We start from the raw sequence: 18,380 nt of genomic DNA on the forward strand, positions 1-18,380 counted from the left end.
TTTAAAGGAATTCTAGTTATTTAAGCTATTAAAGAGATAGTTTTTATTAGTATTATAGGATATTTTATTATATATTAATTTAGTTAATTAAGCTATTAATTATTAATTAAAGGCTTATTTCTTAGTAATTATAGTTATTTTAAAGAAGTATAACTTTAAGACTCTTAATTATTAAACTATTATATAGAAAATTAATATATATATTAACTCTATTATATTTAAATTAATATATAGCTATATAATTTCCTCTTTTTCTAAGTAAATAAAATATATTAACCTTAATTAAGTTTATTTAATCTTATATAACTTTATTATTAGTAAAAGGCTATTCCTTTTATTAAAATAAGCCTTATATTTACTTATTATAGAGTAGCTATATTTTAATAGGTATATTAAATTTGCCTTTATTAAAATTATTAATAGTATAATTATATAAAGATTAAAATAATTATATAATATAGTAAGAGGTTTAATTATATAACTTAGTTTAATTAACTATAATATTAAATAAATTTATTTATTTTACTTTAATATTTTAACTTTATATTAAACTCTTAATTATATATATAAATATCTTCTTTTAACTTTAATTTAAATAGAGTTTCTTATTATATAAAATACTTATACTTATCTTTAATAGTCTAAATAAATATCTTTAGTTTTATTAACTATAGCTTATATTAACTTATTATATTATAAAATATAGTCTCTTTTATTATAAAGGTATTTATTTTCTTAATTTTATAATATAATATATAAAGCTATTACTTTTCCTATTAAATCTACTATAAGTCTTTTTAAAGAATAAGAATATTAAAGAATTATAAGACTTTATAGCTAAATATAGCTAGTATTATATTATTTTTAATTAAAGGTTTTTAATCTATAGAGATATATTTTAGCTTTATTATTATAAGGTTATATAAATCTTAAAATAAGGCTAGGCTAATATATAGTATTTTAATAATCTTATTATATATATAGTAAAATTACCTTATATATTGCCTAGCTATAAGGCTATAGTTATAAGGTTAAATAGTATAATAATATAATATTAATATTATAACTATAATCTAAGTTAACTTAATATATTAAATAAATAATTAAAAGTAAAATAATTTACTTTTTTATTATTATTTTTACTTTTCTTTATTAATAATTTTATTATATAAAGAAAAAGAAAGTATTTACTATTATCTTATTATTTTATATAGCTTTATTTTAATATAGAGTTTTATTAAAAGCTTATTTAAAAGTATAGCTTTATAGCTTTATAATATTATTAAATTATTAAATATTTACTATTTAAGCTATTTTATTTCTTTATAAAATAATTAAAAGTCTTAAAGATATAAATAAATATTAAATTTATAAAGGTTATAAGTTTAAATCCTTGCCTTTAAGAGCTAATATTATATATTATCTTTATAGGTCTTGCAAGGTTAAGAGAGGTATAGTAGTTAAAGTCCCCTATAACTATAATTAGCTTAAAGACTAAGCCCTATTAAAGGGGGAATAATTATAAGAATATAAAGGTAAGAGGCTTAAAAGACTTACTATACCTAGAGGGGCTTAAGCTCCTTATAGTAATATAATAAAGCAGTTTAATTAAATATAATTAAACTGGTTAATATTTAAGCCTATTAGCTTAATAGTATCTTCTTTTATTATTCTTATATATATATAAAAGTTTTATTAAAATATAGCTATTTTATATAAAGAAGAGTTTTTATTATTTATTTAAAGCTTATATTTTAATATAAAGTTTAAATATAATATTAAGCCTTATAATATTATTATATTATTACTATTAAATTATTATTACTTTATATTTACTATTAAGTATATAGTTTCTTTTAAAGTATTAGCTATTATAAAAGAAATAATATAAATTATAAAGGATAACTATATTTATATAGTAAAAAGAGGATTATTCTTTAATTAGTTCTAAGGGCAGGGCTTAAACTAAGAGGCTTAAGCCTTATAGGCTAATATATAATATCCCACGTAATATCCTCCAACGTTTATCAGTAACGTTAGCACGTATCAATCTAGAGTTAGGCAGGACTTTTGCACGGCCACTGTACATCTGCAGTTTCAATCCTCAGAGGGGGCTCAGCTGCAGTAAGCTCTCACTGGGATATGGAAACCTGGGAGGGGGTTAAAATTGCAGTACATGCACCGTAGCGCAACGTTGACACAACCAGTCACATCCATCTCAACTGATATATGTGAGCAAGTGGTCTCTCTGGGGCAAGGCTGGCTTTCTCCACAGCCAGTTACGCTGCTGCGATCTTTTAGCGAGCCGCAGTGGATGCTCTTTGGTGTACATAGTAAGTATACAAGTAAGAATTACCACGCAGAGCTGGGAACAGGCACGACCAACTTTGACAAGAAATGATTCTCAAGCAGCTTCTAATACCATTTCGAATCCTCTGATAGTTAAAAATATCGAGATTTAAAAGAAACAGCTCCGATTCAATGCCAATCCGGTGTTATGCTCCCCGATAACAGAGCTAGTATGCTTCCTCCCCGATAATAGAGTCAGTATGCTGACTCCCAAAAAAACAGAGTCAGCAAACCTTCACTGCAGTTTTAACCCCTTCCCAGGTTTCCATATTCCAGTGAGAGTATACGGCAGGAGATTCACTGTAATTTAAGTTCCCTCTAAGGGTCAAATAAAAGAATAGCCTGCCCGCTTCAATTAGCAGGCCTCACTCCAAACGAGCTGCACTGCAATGTTAATCTCCCCAAAACGAAGATCAAGACGAGAGAAACACCGTTGCTACCTGCCTGCGAGGCGCACATCATCACACGTTCTGGATAGCATGTCCTCACTGTAACTAGCTTGAACTGACATAACTCAGGTACAATAGGTTGGTCCCTATTGCTTTTGCTTCAAGAACGTTAGCTTTGAGAAATGCTTATGAAGCCGATCTGGAAGGGACACCATCTCGTGGTATCCCATGGTTAGAGGACCACTCTTCCGTTAAAACTCCAGAAGGAGACCAAAATTGCAGTAAAATAAGCTGCAACTCTCATTGCAATGTGGAAACGTGGGAGGAGGTTAAACTTGTAGTGAAATGCCATTTTCAACCGGTTCTATGTTACTTTGGGCATCCCATTATTCAACGTTCGTGTCCAGCAGTAGGGCAGATTTCCTTCTTGGTCAAACTTCAGAGGGGTTCAAATTACAGTGAACGTTCTAACCACCTTGGAATATGTTGATTTGGTATCTTGTCAACCTCGGGATACTTGGGAGGGGGTTAAAATTGCAGTGAACGTTGGGTCTGAACAACTCATCATTGCATTGTCCAATGATTCAGTTGGGCACCTATGAAAATCACCCAACCTATGTATATGCCTTCCAACCATGGAATGCCACGATATGTTGGGCTTCCGAGTTGGCTTCCTCAACGATGCCCAAGGTTGACTTTCACAATAATCAGCAATGTATTCTACTATATTGTAGGTTCTGTTGGTCCAAGTTAGGTGCAGTGAGTCATGTCATTCAGCACATGTGTCGTGCGCCTTTGTATCCAGCAACAAACATTATTTCCCTTGTCTCGATCTACTCTTGGAGGACGTTAAGATCGCAGTGAAGGTGATCCTGGTGTAAATCTTGTCTTGGGCATTCCATTATTCTTCGTCCCTGTATCCAGCAGCAGTATAGCTTTCCTCCTTCTCCAGAGATGTCAAAATTGCAGTGCAAGACGCACAAGTCCGACAATCGATCCGTTCTCTATAGTGGTGGGATACGATTGCTCAACTTTTGTATACCTCGATGGGAGGGGATTGAAGAAACAAAGCAAATGGATATTATTCGCTGGTGTCTTGCCATAGAAACCCGGGAGAGTTTCAAAATTGCAGTACAGTAAGTTGAGGTTTTTCAGGCAGCAGACCAGAGACAGTCATGTTGGAATGTGTCGTATGCTAATGGATAGTAGTGCATCCTTACTTGAACACTGTTACTGACACTGGCAATGCATTAATCTGTTGTTTTACCCGGACTTGGGAAGAACTCCTAGAGGTAGCCCAGGATACAGCTGTTTAACCTCTAGAGAAAAGAACTTGAGGAATTCCTTTAGAAAGTTAACATTAAGGAAAATAGAAAAAGTAGAATTCTAGAGAAAAATAGTAATATGGGCTGACTGGTATGATATAACTTTCCTTGACTTTTTCTACTTTAGGTAGGGAAGGTTAAAACTGCAGTGCAAGTTGACCAACTGTGTCCCTGTCAGAAGACTGGATGAACCGTTTTATTGTGAGATGTTGTTGACATTTGCATAGCCCTGATTGGCTGAGCTTGCGTCACGTAATTTGGCTGCTCTATTACCTAAAACAGCGAGCTAATTCCTCTCCTTTTATAGAAAAAATAAGGCTTTTTTAATCCTCTTTTCTATGCCCTATCTAATAAAAATAGCTACTAATAATAATTATAAGCCTAGGTAAAAGCAATTCTAGAAACTTATATTACTTTAACTTTTAATTTAATTATAAATTATTATTTTTAGCTTATCTTAAGTATTAAATTTATCCTTTTTAATACTTTTTCTCTTAATAGAGTATAATTTTTCTTTATATTGCTATTTTTAACTATAGCTATCTAATTTATTACCCTTAATTCTAAGCTTAAGGAAGTATTATACCTTAAAAAGGGTATTTAATAGCAATATTAGCTTTAATATATTTAAATTAAATTTAATACTACTAATACCTAGGTATATATTAACCTAAGCCTCCTTAATAAAAAAGCTAATTAAATAAAGCCCCCTAAGGCTATTTTAATTACTAATTATAAGGATAAATACTTTATTAAGTATATAATAAAGGCTATTAATATTATAGAGCTTTATACTGCCTATCTAGATAATATAGATTTTCTTAAGAATAATCTAAAGCTTCTTAAGCTTATTTTTAATAAAGTTAATTATAAATATATTATACTTTAAAAGACTAATATACTTAAGTAAAATAAGTATTTTACTTAAAAAATTAAAAATAAGAAGGTTTATACCTTTTTATAGTTAATAGTTAATAAAGAAGTATTTAATACTATATTTAAAAGAATAAAAAAAAAGTACCTTAAAGGTTATACTCTATATTATATTATAAAAGGACTTAAAAAGCATTTTACCCTTTAAGCTATAAGTATTATTATTTATACTTATAAAGTATATAATATATATATAAAAGAGGCAAAGAGTATATATATTAATCCTAATAAATAGCTTAATAAATAGTATATAGTCTATTATTATATTATATAATATAAAGCTCTTAAAGTCTAAGGAAATTAAGCTACTTTTAATTTCCTTATAGTAATTTAAGCTTAAATTATATCTAGCTAAGTATAATAGATACTTTATACTATTAATTCTAGTAAAAATAAAGTTAATATTAAATTAATTAATTAATATATAAATAAGCTTAATATTATTATTAAGTAAGCTTTAAGTGCTATATATAATACTATATTTACTATACTTAGTAATATATTTAACCCTAAAGAGAATAAGGGCAGGAAGCCTTAATTTTAAATAAAATACCTTTACTTATAAGATTATTTTTAGTATATAGAGGATTATAATATTTTAAAAAAGGTACTTTTTTATAAGAAAATAAGGCTTTTTAAAAGAATAATTAAAGAAAAAGCTTTTAAAATTTAGAAAGTAATATTAACTAGGTATTATAACCTTAAAGTAAAGCTTATAAAAAAGGGAATAATAATCCTTAGCCTAAGTAATAACTTAGGCTAATTTAGCTTTATAAGTAATATTAATTAGAATAAGGTGCCTTAATATTTTATTACTTTTAATCTAGATCTCTTTAAAGAGTATAATTTCTCTATTTACTTAAATAGCTATAGCTAAAGACCTCTCTCTAAGAGTACTATTTTTAATACTTATAGCTCTATATATTTTATTAACTTAATTAATAAGCTTATTACTTATACTTTTATACCTTTTAATAAAAGTAAAATAGTCTAAGTAAAAGTATTATTATTCCTAATTATTAGTTATAGCTAAAGGGTAATTATTAAAGCGCTTAATAGTATTAATAGAAAGTATACTAAGAGTATTATTCTTAAAAATATTTAAGTTATTAATAGACTTTATATAAATATTATATTAGAGGTATTATTATAAAAAAAAAAGCTCTAGTATATAGGATTTAACTATATACTATACTTTAATATACTAGAAAATAGTATTATTATTATTAATCTTAATTATTACTTTAATTTAGTATTCTTTTAATATAAACCTATTTACTTTTATTTTAATAATAGCTAAATAGTATTCTATAATAATATTCTAATTAAGTAATTACTAGTATTCTTTATTATTATATATACCTAATAATATAATTATACCTAATATATATAAAATTAAGTATAATTATATATTAACTTAAGCTTACTTTAATATTTAAGAGTAAGTTATTTTAATAAAGATACTCTAGAGAAGCTTATAAATAATACTTATAGTATTTAAATTAATAAGATAAAAGATATTAATTATAAAATCTATGCCTAAGTAAAAGTAATCTAAATAATTAGTAAAAAACCCCTTAAATAATATTTACCTAGACTATTTTAATATATCTTTTAAGATCTTTAAGATTATAAAAAAGGCTATAATAGAAGTTAATAGCTACTAATAATTAAAGATAAATATAGCAGTTATTTATATACTTTACCTCTTTTAAATAAGAGTATAGCTTTTATTCTTAAGGCACTTTAATTCTATAATAAGTAAATTAAATAATAATTTAGCCTTATTATTTATATTATTTACTATAATAATAAAATAGCTATAATCTATATATTAGAGAATATAGTATTTTAAGCTTAGGTATACCTTAAAGGGATAATTCTTAAATATCCTTTATTATATATTTATAAGTTAAATAGAGTAATTAAAATAGCTAATAAGATTATAATAATAAAGTTAAATACTATATTAAATAGAGTAGGGCTTCTATTAGAGCTATAGCCTAAGAGTATTATAATAGCAGTTTACTTACTTAATTAAAGCCTTTAGTAAGCTAATAATAGTATATCTTTATTAGAAGCTTTAGAGTTTTAATTTAAAAATTATACTTTATTACTAATAAGGGAGTATATAGCTAATCTCTGCCTTAATTAAATAGGCATTTATATATATAGTTATAGGGCCTATTTATTAAAGAAGGAGAGGAAAGCTAATAAGTAAAAGAGGGTATTTAAAATAAGCCTTAAAGTATATATTAGGTATCTTATAGGCTATATAATATATAATATATACTAAATTTAAGTGCCTTAGCTTAAAAAGGTAATTATATTAAAGAATATAATATTTAATAAAATAACCTTCTATTAACCTAATAAATTAAGTATAATAAAGCTTCTATTAGTAGAACTAGAAGATTAGATTAAGTTAATTATAGCATTAAAATATAATATCCTCTTAGATATATATAATTAGCTAATTTAAGAATAGTTAATAGGCTTAAACTTAAGGATAGAAATATATAATTTATATAAATAGCTGCTTAAAGAGAGTATAGTTACTATTAAATTAAGTATAAATTACCTATCTATATATATAATAAATTAAGTATTAATAGGACTTTAAATGCCTTAATAGACTTTAAAGCCTAGTATATAGTATAGGGATATAAGTAATATTTATAAGAGTAAAAATACTAAAAAAGTTAGCTTTTTAAAGTAGTATTTAATATTAATAGATATATTATAAGCTAGGATAAATAATAACTTCCTTAGGGGTAAATAAATAAATAAGGGAGCTAATATAGTAGGCTTATTATTATAAGTAAGTAATATTTTACCTATTTATAAAAAAGCAGGAGATTTAAATAGGAATACTTAAAGAATAGGTAAAGCTAAAGCTAAATCTTTATTAAGTATTAAATATAGCCTGCAGATAATAATAGGAAAGTTATTACTATTAATAATAATATAAGCTTTAAATAACTTAATTAAGCCTTTTAAAGCATAGGTTATACCTAATTTAAAAGGAAATTATAATTATTTAAAATAGCCTTTAGCTTAATTATAAGGTTAGCTAAAGGGATTAAGAAATAAGGCAAATTATACTTTAGCTTAAGAATTAATATATTAAAGTATATAGGTTTAAAAAGCTAAAAAGTAAAAGTATAATATTACCTTTAATTAATAATTATATAAGCTTTATAAAGACTTATTTAATATTTTCTTTATACTTAATTAGCTAGAAGAAATATATAAAGATTTTAATAAGCTTAAAATAGTATTTATTATAATTTTTTATATAGCTAATAAAAAAGAAAATAATCTTTAAGTAGGGATTATAATAATAGCTATTCCTAAGGATAATAAGAAATATTATTAGAATAGCCTTTTATTTATATTAAAGATATAGAAATAGCTTAAGAAGTATTAATTTACTATACTATTTAAGTAAGCAGTATATATAGAGATTATAAAGCTCCTTAAGAAAAAGACCTAAAGGAAGGTTAAATAGGAAAAAGCTATAATTAAGCCTTTACTAATAAAGTAAATACTTATATATAAATATAACTAAAATAGGTTTTTACTGCACTATAAAGTATAGATTATAATATATAGAAACTTCTAAGATATAATACTTAAAAGTATATATATAGTAATACTTATAATGCACTCTTTTTACCTAATAATAGCTTTAGCTATTTAATTTAATCTTAAAATTAAGTAATTAGATATTAAGAATATATTTATAAATATATAGAGGCAATAGAGTAGCTTTTATATATTTTACTGCTTTTCCCTAGGATTTAAAGAATATAATTTTATCCTTAAGATTAATTAAGCTCTCTATAGGCTTAGAGATTTACTTAAGCTCTAGTTTAATATATTTACTGCTAAATTATATAAATTTAGACTTAAATAGAATATAGAAAAATCTTGCCTTTTTTATAACCTAAAGAGGGAGATATATTTAATCTTCTTTATTAATAATATCCTAATCTTTTATTATAAAAATAACTTAAATACTGCTTTAAAGCTTATTAAATACCTAAAAGAAAGTAAGAGATTTAAATTTATATATAACTTAAAAGCTAAGTAGTTTCTTAGTATTAAGATTATTAGAGATTAGCTAAATTATATTATCTCTCTATATTATAATTTATATATTAAGAAAATAGTAATTAAATTTAACTAAAATACTTAGAATAGTTTCCTTTTAACCTTAATCTTATAAATAAAGCTTTTACCTTATAAAGATTAAATACTACCTAATAAAATAAAGAAATATTAAGAAATTATTAAATCCTTACTTTATATAGTAATTATATTATAACTTAATACTGCCTTTATAGCTAGCTTACTATTATAATTCCTTATTAATTTAAGTGCTTATTATAAAAAAGCTACTTTTTAAATAATTTATTATCTTTACTTTATAAGATTTAATAGCTTAATTTATAATAAATATAATAAGCTATAAGCTTTTATTATTATAAGTAATACTTTATTTACTAATAATATAAGTATATAGAAGTTATTATAAGGCTATTTTATAAGCTTATTTAAAGGAGTAATTTATTAGAAGATATTAAAGTAATTAATAGTAATAACTTTAATTACTAAAGCTAAGCTGCTTACTTTAAAGTATATAGTAAAGGAAATAATAAAAATAAAGTGCCTTTTCTAAGATTTATACTTTAATCTAGAGTTACCTTATAATATTAAGTATAATAATCAGTAAACTATTAGACTTATAATTAATTAAAGCTTTTAAATAACTATAAGGCTTTATTATATTAATATTTAAAGTATATAGTTAAGGCAAAAGTATTTAAAAAAGTTATTTAAAGTTATATATTTACTAATAGCTAATATACTAGCAAATAGCCTTATAAAAATATTATTATAATAATAATTTAAGTACTTTAAAGAGCTTTTAAATATATTATAGGTTATTATAAAGCAGGGAAATAGAAAATAAAAAATACTAAAGTATATAAAAAGATATATTTATTTACTTCCCTTATACTAAGGGGAAAAGATAGCCTAGATGCCTTAATATAATATATATATAAAAATTAAGCGCTAAAGTATATAGAAAAAGGAAAATTAATATACCTAATAGGTATTTATAGCTATAGCTAAGGTTATAGTAAAGCTATAACTCTAGCTATAATAATATAAAAAGAAATACTAAGGATAATATTATTAGTAAGGCTATTTATAATATTAGCTTATATATAATACTTAAGGAATATAGTATTAAACTTATATCTAAGTAATAAGGGCAATAGCCTTAGTAGAAAAAAAGAAAACTTTATAGCCTAAAAGGCCTAGAATAGCAGAGGCCTGCTTTATTATATTAAAGTAATATAGAGAGATAGACCTCTTTTTAAATAAAGGCAAAAGCCCCTTAATACTTTTCTTAAGCTTTTTTTCCTTTTATATTATTAAATTAGCTTATATATTAATAAGGCAAGCTTAATTAAATAAAGAAAAAGAAAAAGAAAGCTTTATTTATATTATTAAGCTTATTAAGCTTATCTAGGGTAAGGATATTACCCTTTACCTTATTAGCTATATTAGTTAACTAATAGACTAAAAGATTAAGCTAAAAAGGCTTAAGAGTATAATTTAAGTTAATAAGAAGCTTAATTAAAGAAAATAAAGCATATTTATATAGCCTTATAACTATAGTTACTTAAAAAATATAGTATATAGTGCTAGGAATTACTAAAAATAGTATAATAATAGAGCAGGTTTTCCTTAGTTTCTATAAGGAGACTATAAAAGCACCTTAAATAAGGCATAAAAAACTGCTTACTAATAAAGTTAATAAGAGGCTAATGCCTTAAAAAGTATAATAAATAAGGAATAAAGGCTATTTAAAGTATTAGATTATATAAATTAAGCTTAGATTATAATATTAAAGCTTATAAGCAGAGGCAATAGTAATAGTCTTAGTAGTAGCAGCAGGGATATTAATAAGCTATATTAACTATTAATATACTGCTTATATAATATATATAGTAGCTATATATATAGTATTCCTCTGCTTTTTATTAAGTTACTTAAGAGTTAACTATTATAAGATATTATAAGCTTAAAGAGCTTTAACTTATAGGGCAATAAATAATAAGAGTGCTAGAGGTATAGGCAAATAATTAAATTTTAGCCTATAATATATTAATATTATAAACTTTAAGTATATACTTTATTAAGTAATATAAGGTATTATAGTAGGCTTATTATTATAAAAATATAATTAAAGAAAAAAAAGAAAAAAGGAATTTTTTATATAAAAGGTATATACTTATAGCTATATTATAATACTATATTTTATAATTATAAGGTTATTTACTTTATTATTACTTAATAGGCATTTATTTTATTTATATTATAATTAGCTAAATACTCTATTAAATGCATTTTAAAGTATTTTAAAGCTTTATTATTTATTTAAATACTTATAATATTAGCATTTAAATAGGGGGTATATTAATATTTATATAGCCTTAATTAACTAAGCTTATATTATATAATTTAGCTGCTCTATTACCTAAAATAGTAAGCTAATTCCTCTCCTTTTATAAAAAAAATAAGGCTCTTTTAATCCTCTTTTCTATGCCCTATCTGGTGAAAATAGCTGCTGACAACAGATATTAATCAATCTCAAGACTTTAAGTAGGAAGGTCTGGAGGGAATCGAATGAGCGTCGTTGCGCCAGAAGCTGTGAACCCGCTTTATCAAGTAACAAGCAACCCTGCGTTTATGAAGCGTAAATATGCTGATGAGGTCAACTAAGCCAACCAGTCCCATCAAACCACCCAGGTCAACGACGCTGGCCATGTCAACTAGATCAACGAAATCAGCCAGGTCAGTGAGGTGGATGAGGATAATGAGAGCAGTGGGGTTGATGAAGTCGAGCCAGAGTCTGAGAGTCCTACTCGACTAGTACGATGTAGCAGGTGCATTCCAGTCTTTAAAAGTCAATATAGCTTAAGGCTAGACTAGCATAGAGACGGGAAAAGGGAAAATATTCTAGAACAATGGAAATAAACTTTACAAGGCGTCAATATATAATAGTCCAATATTTATCGGGCACTGGACGAGATATTATAAGTAATAGCCCAGCTGCATAGTTATAGACTAATAATTAATTATATAAATACAGCCTAATATAATAGAGCTGTTGGTTTCTTTTTCTTTTTTTCTGTTAAATTGTAGTAAAGACTTGCCGTCGGTGTCGTTCTGGACGGCATCGCCGAGCCGTTTGAATGAGTCGTGATTTATTCTATGACACTCAATTGGCTAGAACTAACTGATATGGCGTTTAGGTTCAACAGCCAATGGCGACCCCGCTTGCTTCTGGCCTTCGAGACTAAGAGTATATTAGAGAGGCCCCAAGATTTAAGGTAGCTCAAGAAAAAACTGTTACTGAAAAGAAGACCTATCTTCACATTGGAATACGAGACTATCTAGCAGCTACCCTACTACGACTGTATTACTCCTTTCAGCGTGTGACTTGGGCCTTGACTCGTTTTCTCCTCTATCAACTGAAAACAATCCACATCAAAGACTATGGCCCTTTATTTCCCAGCCGACATGTCGAGACGAAATGATCAATACGTCCGTCAACACACAGAGCGCACGCACCGAGTCGCAGCCAATGAGTAAGTACCGTCTTATCTGGACCCTTTTATTGTCGCTTACCATCGTAGGAGAACGAATGGCCTAGACACCGAACGGAGTCTCGAGATACGGGAGACGAAAACTCTCAACCTGACACCGCATTTGTTATTCTTGTTGTACTGGCTGATGTCGGTGCTTACCCTGGTGGTAATATTCAAGCTGGCGATTGAAGGTACTACTATATATTTCTACGGAATTAAATACTATGTCGTTAGGGCTAAGGGATGGTAGGGGATTTGACATTATATTTGTTGCCAGATTAGAATAGAAGTATAACTCTCTACCAAAACAGTAGAATAAATGGTCTGAGATACTCGGTCTTATATACTAATTATTCTTCCTTCTATTCTATGTTCATTCTTTTTAAATAATATCCTATCTATCTTGGATAACTTCATGGATAATTACCGAGCCAGCAATGTAAGCTACTCTATTAGTCCAAGTTACAATAGATATAGCATAGTACAAATAACATTGTGTGTCTCTGTATCCAGTCACGACGTCTGTCTCGTCTACATTTCCTTATGGGAAGGTTAAAAGTACAGTGCATCTGCCGACTTCGTTGTCGATCTACATGCCATATGATGCAATGCAGTTGGTTAGAGCTCAGTGCAAGTCGGTTGAGATATAGGAGAATGATTGAACTGTGAAAACTTGAGGCAATATTTGTGTTTATTGTTTGGCACCTGATGATGGTATCTACAGCTGGTTGCCCGAGACAGGGCTGTCTGTCAGATATCCGGTTGAGTCCAAGCTACAGGCATCATTGATCTTGAAAGCCTCAATCAAATTAATTCTTTTAATGCATTCAACAAGTAGTGTAGTAATCCAGAATACATTGCTTCTCCATATATTAATAGTGCTGCCCAATTGACACCTAATATGCAAGCAAACAGTACCTACTGTGGGGTTATGATAGTTCTGCTTATCTATCATATACCGCTGAAGAAGAACAAAATGCTTTGAGTAATTTATGCATTCCCTCTAGCATGGCCTTAGTGAGTGCCATGACGCACAATTTGTGCTCCGTATGCTCCCATATCGACTTTGATAACATTGCCCTCCAAGCAAAACCTTGCAATGGTGATTGTGATAACTCGGATTCGGGATCAGAAGTCGGCTTTGACGATTCGGGTTCTGCGTTGGAAGAGGGCTTAAGTGACTTGGATTCCAACTCGACTGGATGGTGTACCGAGTCTGGCTCAGGTTCAAGCGAGCTATCAGAGTTTGATGCAAAGCTCGGCACAAATCACGAAATATCCCTTCGCACGAACCAATGCATGCTTTGCAGACTCATAGATCGACATATCCGACGCCTTTATCCTTCGTCTTCTGGTCACGTCACTTTGCGTGCTAGAAAGAGTCTAGTCATCTCGTCACTGCCTGCTGATAAGAAACCTCGACATACTCACACAACTACTGCGACTATCCAATACAGGCATAATGATGAAGATGGTCCCCAGAACCACATACCAGGAACCTGGCAGGTTAATAGAGTCTTGGATCTTCAGTCGCTCCGCCATGCTTCTCCCGCAAGCGATCAATCTCTCGTTGGAGGCCGTATTATTCCTGACAAGGTGGACTTTGAACTTTTGAGAAAATGGTTCAAGCTCTGCAAAGACAATCACAACGGCACGTGCTCTCACAGCACTCAATCCTCAGACAGCGTTCCAAAAGTCATGCCAGCATTCGTCATAGATGTACATAAGGCTTGCATTATCAAGACACCACCTGACTGCAGCTATGTTGCCTTGAGCTATGTCTGGGGCACCTCAAAGGTCCTTATGCACATGTCAAACAATACTAACCTGCTTCTTACTCCTGGATCCCTCAACACTGAATACATTCCGAAAACAGTCCGCGACGCAATTTCTGCCACGGCGGGATTAAACGAGCGATTTCTCTGGGTTGATGCGTTATGTATCGTCCAAGATGATCCAACTATGAAAATATCGCAAATAGAAAAGATGGATCAGATATATGCTGGAGCTATATTGACGCTGGTCGCTGCTCATGGGGACAGTGCCGCTGCAGGTCTCCCGGGAGTGAACTCTAGATCTTCCGACTTTCTCCAAGAGGTGTTACATCTGAAGGGCCACACGTTTTTAACTATAGTCGGGGCATATCGATCACAAGAGACCAACAACAAAGAGACTGACGGCCCGAGTATCCAGAGTTCAACATGGATACACCGAGCCTGGACAATGCAGGAACTATGTTTCTCCAACCGATTACTCGTCTTTACCGAGAATCAGGTGTTCTGGAGATGTAACAACAACACCTGGTCCGAGGAGTTGGCACTGGAAGAAGCTCACTCAAATGAACTTGAGATTATGCCATTCGAACTGGAAAAAGGTCTCCCCAAGAGCTGGATCAAGGCATCCGAGTACTTTAGTCTGTACTGCCACTACTTGCAGGCCTACAGACGACGAAACCTCTCCTTCAAATCCGACCTGATCAACGCTTTCCAGGGGATAATTTCAGTGTTTTCTAGAACTCAGAAAGACGAGTACCTCTGGGGCCATCCCAAAGCCTTCTTCTCGGCATCTTTAGGTTGGATGTATGAGTCTAAGCATATCCGCAACTTTGCAAGCCAAGAGATGACGATTTCTGGCAAGGATATCAAGAATATCGAGTTCCCGTCATGGAGCTGGGCTGCCTGGGATAACCAAGAGGAGTCCGGTAGAGAGTTGGACTTTTGGAACTACAGAAGTCTTGGAAGAGGATTTTCGGAACCTTCTACTCCTCATCCGGCAATCACGCAATTCTACGCCGTGACAGGGGAAGAAAACGTCACGGCGATTCAAGAGGATCCATCAAAAGACAGGATGACAAAGGCAACAGCGAAAGCCAAGCGACTCCGGTGGCAAGGACCGGAACGAGATATTCCTGATCAACACGTGCAGAATCTAGCACAAAACTCTAATCTGGTGCCTGGGACGTTGATTTTCTGGGCAAGTGTCGCAACCTTAAGAGTCAGGCCTACAGGAGGCTCTCCATCAGAATCCAACGTCTCAGATGATACAGAACAAAAGGAGGTTACTTACGAGGTTCCAGTAAAGTTCAAGATAACAGGGACGGGTGAGTGGCCTTTTGGTAACCAAGTTCACTTTGGTAACCAAGTTCACTTTGGTAACCAAGTTCACTTTGGTAACCAAGTTCACTTTGGTAACCAAGTTCACTCTGAAGCTTGGTTGGGCGGAGAACGCGACGTGAGTTCGTATGAGATTGTGCTTCCCGGAGACCCTCAACTTCCTGGGACCTTTTTTGTAGAGTTTGCGGCTGTATACAGAGATAAGGGAACTGTGTTTGATGCTGGTATAGATGGGAAACGAAAAGCAAAGTTGATGCTTCTGGCTCTAGAGTGGAAAGAAGGATTGGCGTATAGGATAGGCGTAGGTGAGATCTCAGAGGAGGAATGGGCAAAGATGGGGGATCTAGAATGGAAGCTGATCACTATGCGATGATGAAATATGGAAATATCCCGAGAGATAATATATCAAGTATGAGTTGGCTTTGGAAGATCATCGGTGTGCAAACAGCTACCTGTATGGGATATAAGAAAACTCGCTGGCAAAAAGAGAACAAGAGTTCGGGTAAATTTGACCAGAAACCTGGGGCTTAATGGCAAACGAGATCTTGCCCAACATTCTCTTGGTCGCTCAATTGTTCTATGCCCCTTCAGCAAAGCTTTTTCCTTCTTGTTTGACCTTTGAAGAGGTTAAAGTTGCAGTGCAACTAACACGGCTGCAGAGTGCAAAACTGGCTTGTTCAATGTCTTGATGCGTTCATGGAGTTGGGTGACATTGTAATGAAGGACAAATGTATTAATCCTAAGCTTTGGAGAGGGTTACGATTGCAGTGAACACGCACCTAGACACTGCCACCGGCGTCACTTAATATTCAGCCAATGAAAGTTTTGCACGACGTTTCGTTGCCATGCTCCAGAGAGGGCTAAAAGTGCAGTGAAGGTAGGTATAAGGGAAGACGGTAAACAAAGTGTATCGCTTTGTTCAAACCTCTGAGAGGGTTAAATTTGCAGTGTAGACTCGCCACGGGCAGACTCCAAGGCTTACTTTCTCAAGACTGAAAAATACAGGCTAGCCATTCTGTCGCGATCCCTGGGCGAGTTCGCGCCGGAGTGAAGAAACACGGATCGCTGTAGAAGAGGGTTGTTTGTCCCACGACTCGGTATGCTCTTTCTGAACATAACCGAGGAAGATCACCACCAGGTCTTGGGAAGTGGACACACAGCCAGTTTCGATGAGGAAATGAGGAAATGAGGCACCTTTCACTGCAAGTTTAATCTCTTCCCAAGGTTGACCAGATCTCAGGCTTTGAACCAACTAGCTCTGCCCTCTTAATCAACCTTGGAAGAGGTTAAAATTGCAGTGCAAATTATTGTGCATATAGGCGAATTCCAAGGCAGTCCATCGTTCCGTCATTCAAACCTAGGAGGGGGTTAAATTTGCAGTGAAGAAGTAAACTAGGGTGAGTAATGGAGGTTGGAATTCTGTGCAACCATTATGTCGTGGTTCTTTTGGGAAGGCTGAATTGGCAATTGATGCAGGTCGTGTGTCAGTGGCCCTGTCTCAAGGACAACCAGGGCTACTTGGGAATCGTTGTCTTTTGTCGCCAGAGGTAACTGTATGTTCAGTTCTTGAGGCCAATAACTCATACGCAAAGGTTTCTCGATTGTGAATCTACTATCGCGTGACAGAGTGTATCCAAGATCTGGTGTTGGCAAAGAAACTCCATGTTGCCTTGGGACGGGTTAAGATTGAAGTAAAGGTATTGGCCACATCGTTACTAGACACTACATTGGTTACTCTTCTGCGGTCCCCAAGGTGCATAACTGTCTCAATTGTGTGCAGTACTCTGTAGACTCGGGTTTTTTACATGGGTCAGTAAGTTTACCGCTTTGCTTACCAGTTGTGAGCGGAATTGTAGCCCATCTAGGTGGTCAGAAAGAAGTGCGGAAAGATGTGGGTGGGTAATGGGCGGTTTCTGGTGTAAGCCCTTCCGCTGTTTTTTCTGACTCCCTAGGCTCATTACTTGACTTGAAGAGCCAAACTGTGAAACCGGTGAAAACGAAAAATCAAGTCGGTGGATCCAACAAACAGTGATTGACCAGTAATAGGCTGTTTACCAAGGTCCCTCAAAATGGCCAACTCAAACCTGCCTACCCTGTAGCTGCGTAGACATGAATTGATGCGAAAAAAGTTCGAAAGAGCCAAACTGTAAAACCGGTGACAGCAGTTCATCAAGTCGGTGGAGTCAGCAAGCAATAATAGACCAATAATAGAGCGAGTAACACGACAACGCTGATCTATTTTCCATTTCAGGGAATTGATCGTCTGTCCATTCCATAGAGCCAATGCTAATGCTCAAAGCCTTTTAAGTTACTCCATCACTGCATTCCATGAAATGCAGCCAAGATCTCGTATTAACACGAAAATTACCTACTGTTGTCAGCAGCTATTTTTCCCAAAATAGAGCATCCCAAAGAGGTTTTAACGAGCCTTGAATTTCACTATCTAAAGAGGGGAAATCAGCTCTGTTTTATTCAACAGAGCAGCCTTACACGTGACTATAAGCTCCACCAATCACGGTGCTGCATTTGCTGACACCTACCGACATTCCATATAGGATTTTACAGTTCCTTGAGTACGTCATACATGGCAGGCCTCAAAAT

At 31.4% G+C, this 18,380-nt stretch overlaps 1 protein-coding gene across 1 annotated transcript; it reads left to right on the top strand.

The window, feature by feature from the left end:
• Nucleotides 1-13,674: 13,674 nt before the first annotated feature.
• On the top strand, nucleotides 13,675-16,152 carry FSST1_009868 (HET domain-containing protein; the record flags this gene model as incomplete). The annotated part of the gene is made up of 1 exon (XM_083226880.1): nucleotides 13,675-16,152. One exon carries the CDS (start codon nucleotides 13,675-13,677, stop codon nucleotides 16,150-16,152), a length of 2,478 nt encoding a protein of 825 aa, XP_083085829.1.
• Between the last annotated feature and the right edge of the window lie 2,228 nt (nucleotides 16,153-18,380).

The sequence above is a fragment of the Fusarium sambucinum genome, chromosome II (genome assembly GCF_050947815.1).
Source record: "Fusarium sambucinum isolate potato_lamoka chromosome II, whole genome shotgun sequence".
NCBI classification, from domain to species: Eukaryota; Fungi; Ascomycota; class Sordariomycetes; order Hypocreales; family Nectriaceae; genus Fusarium; species Fusarium sambucinum.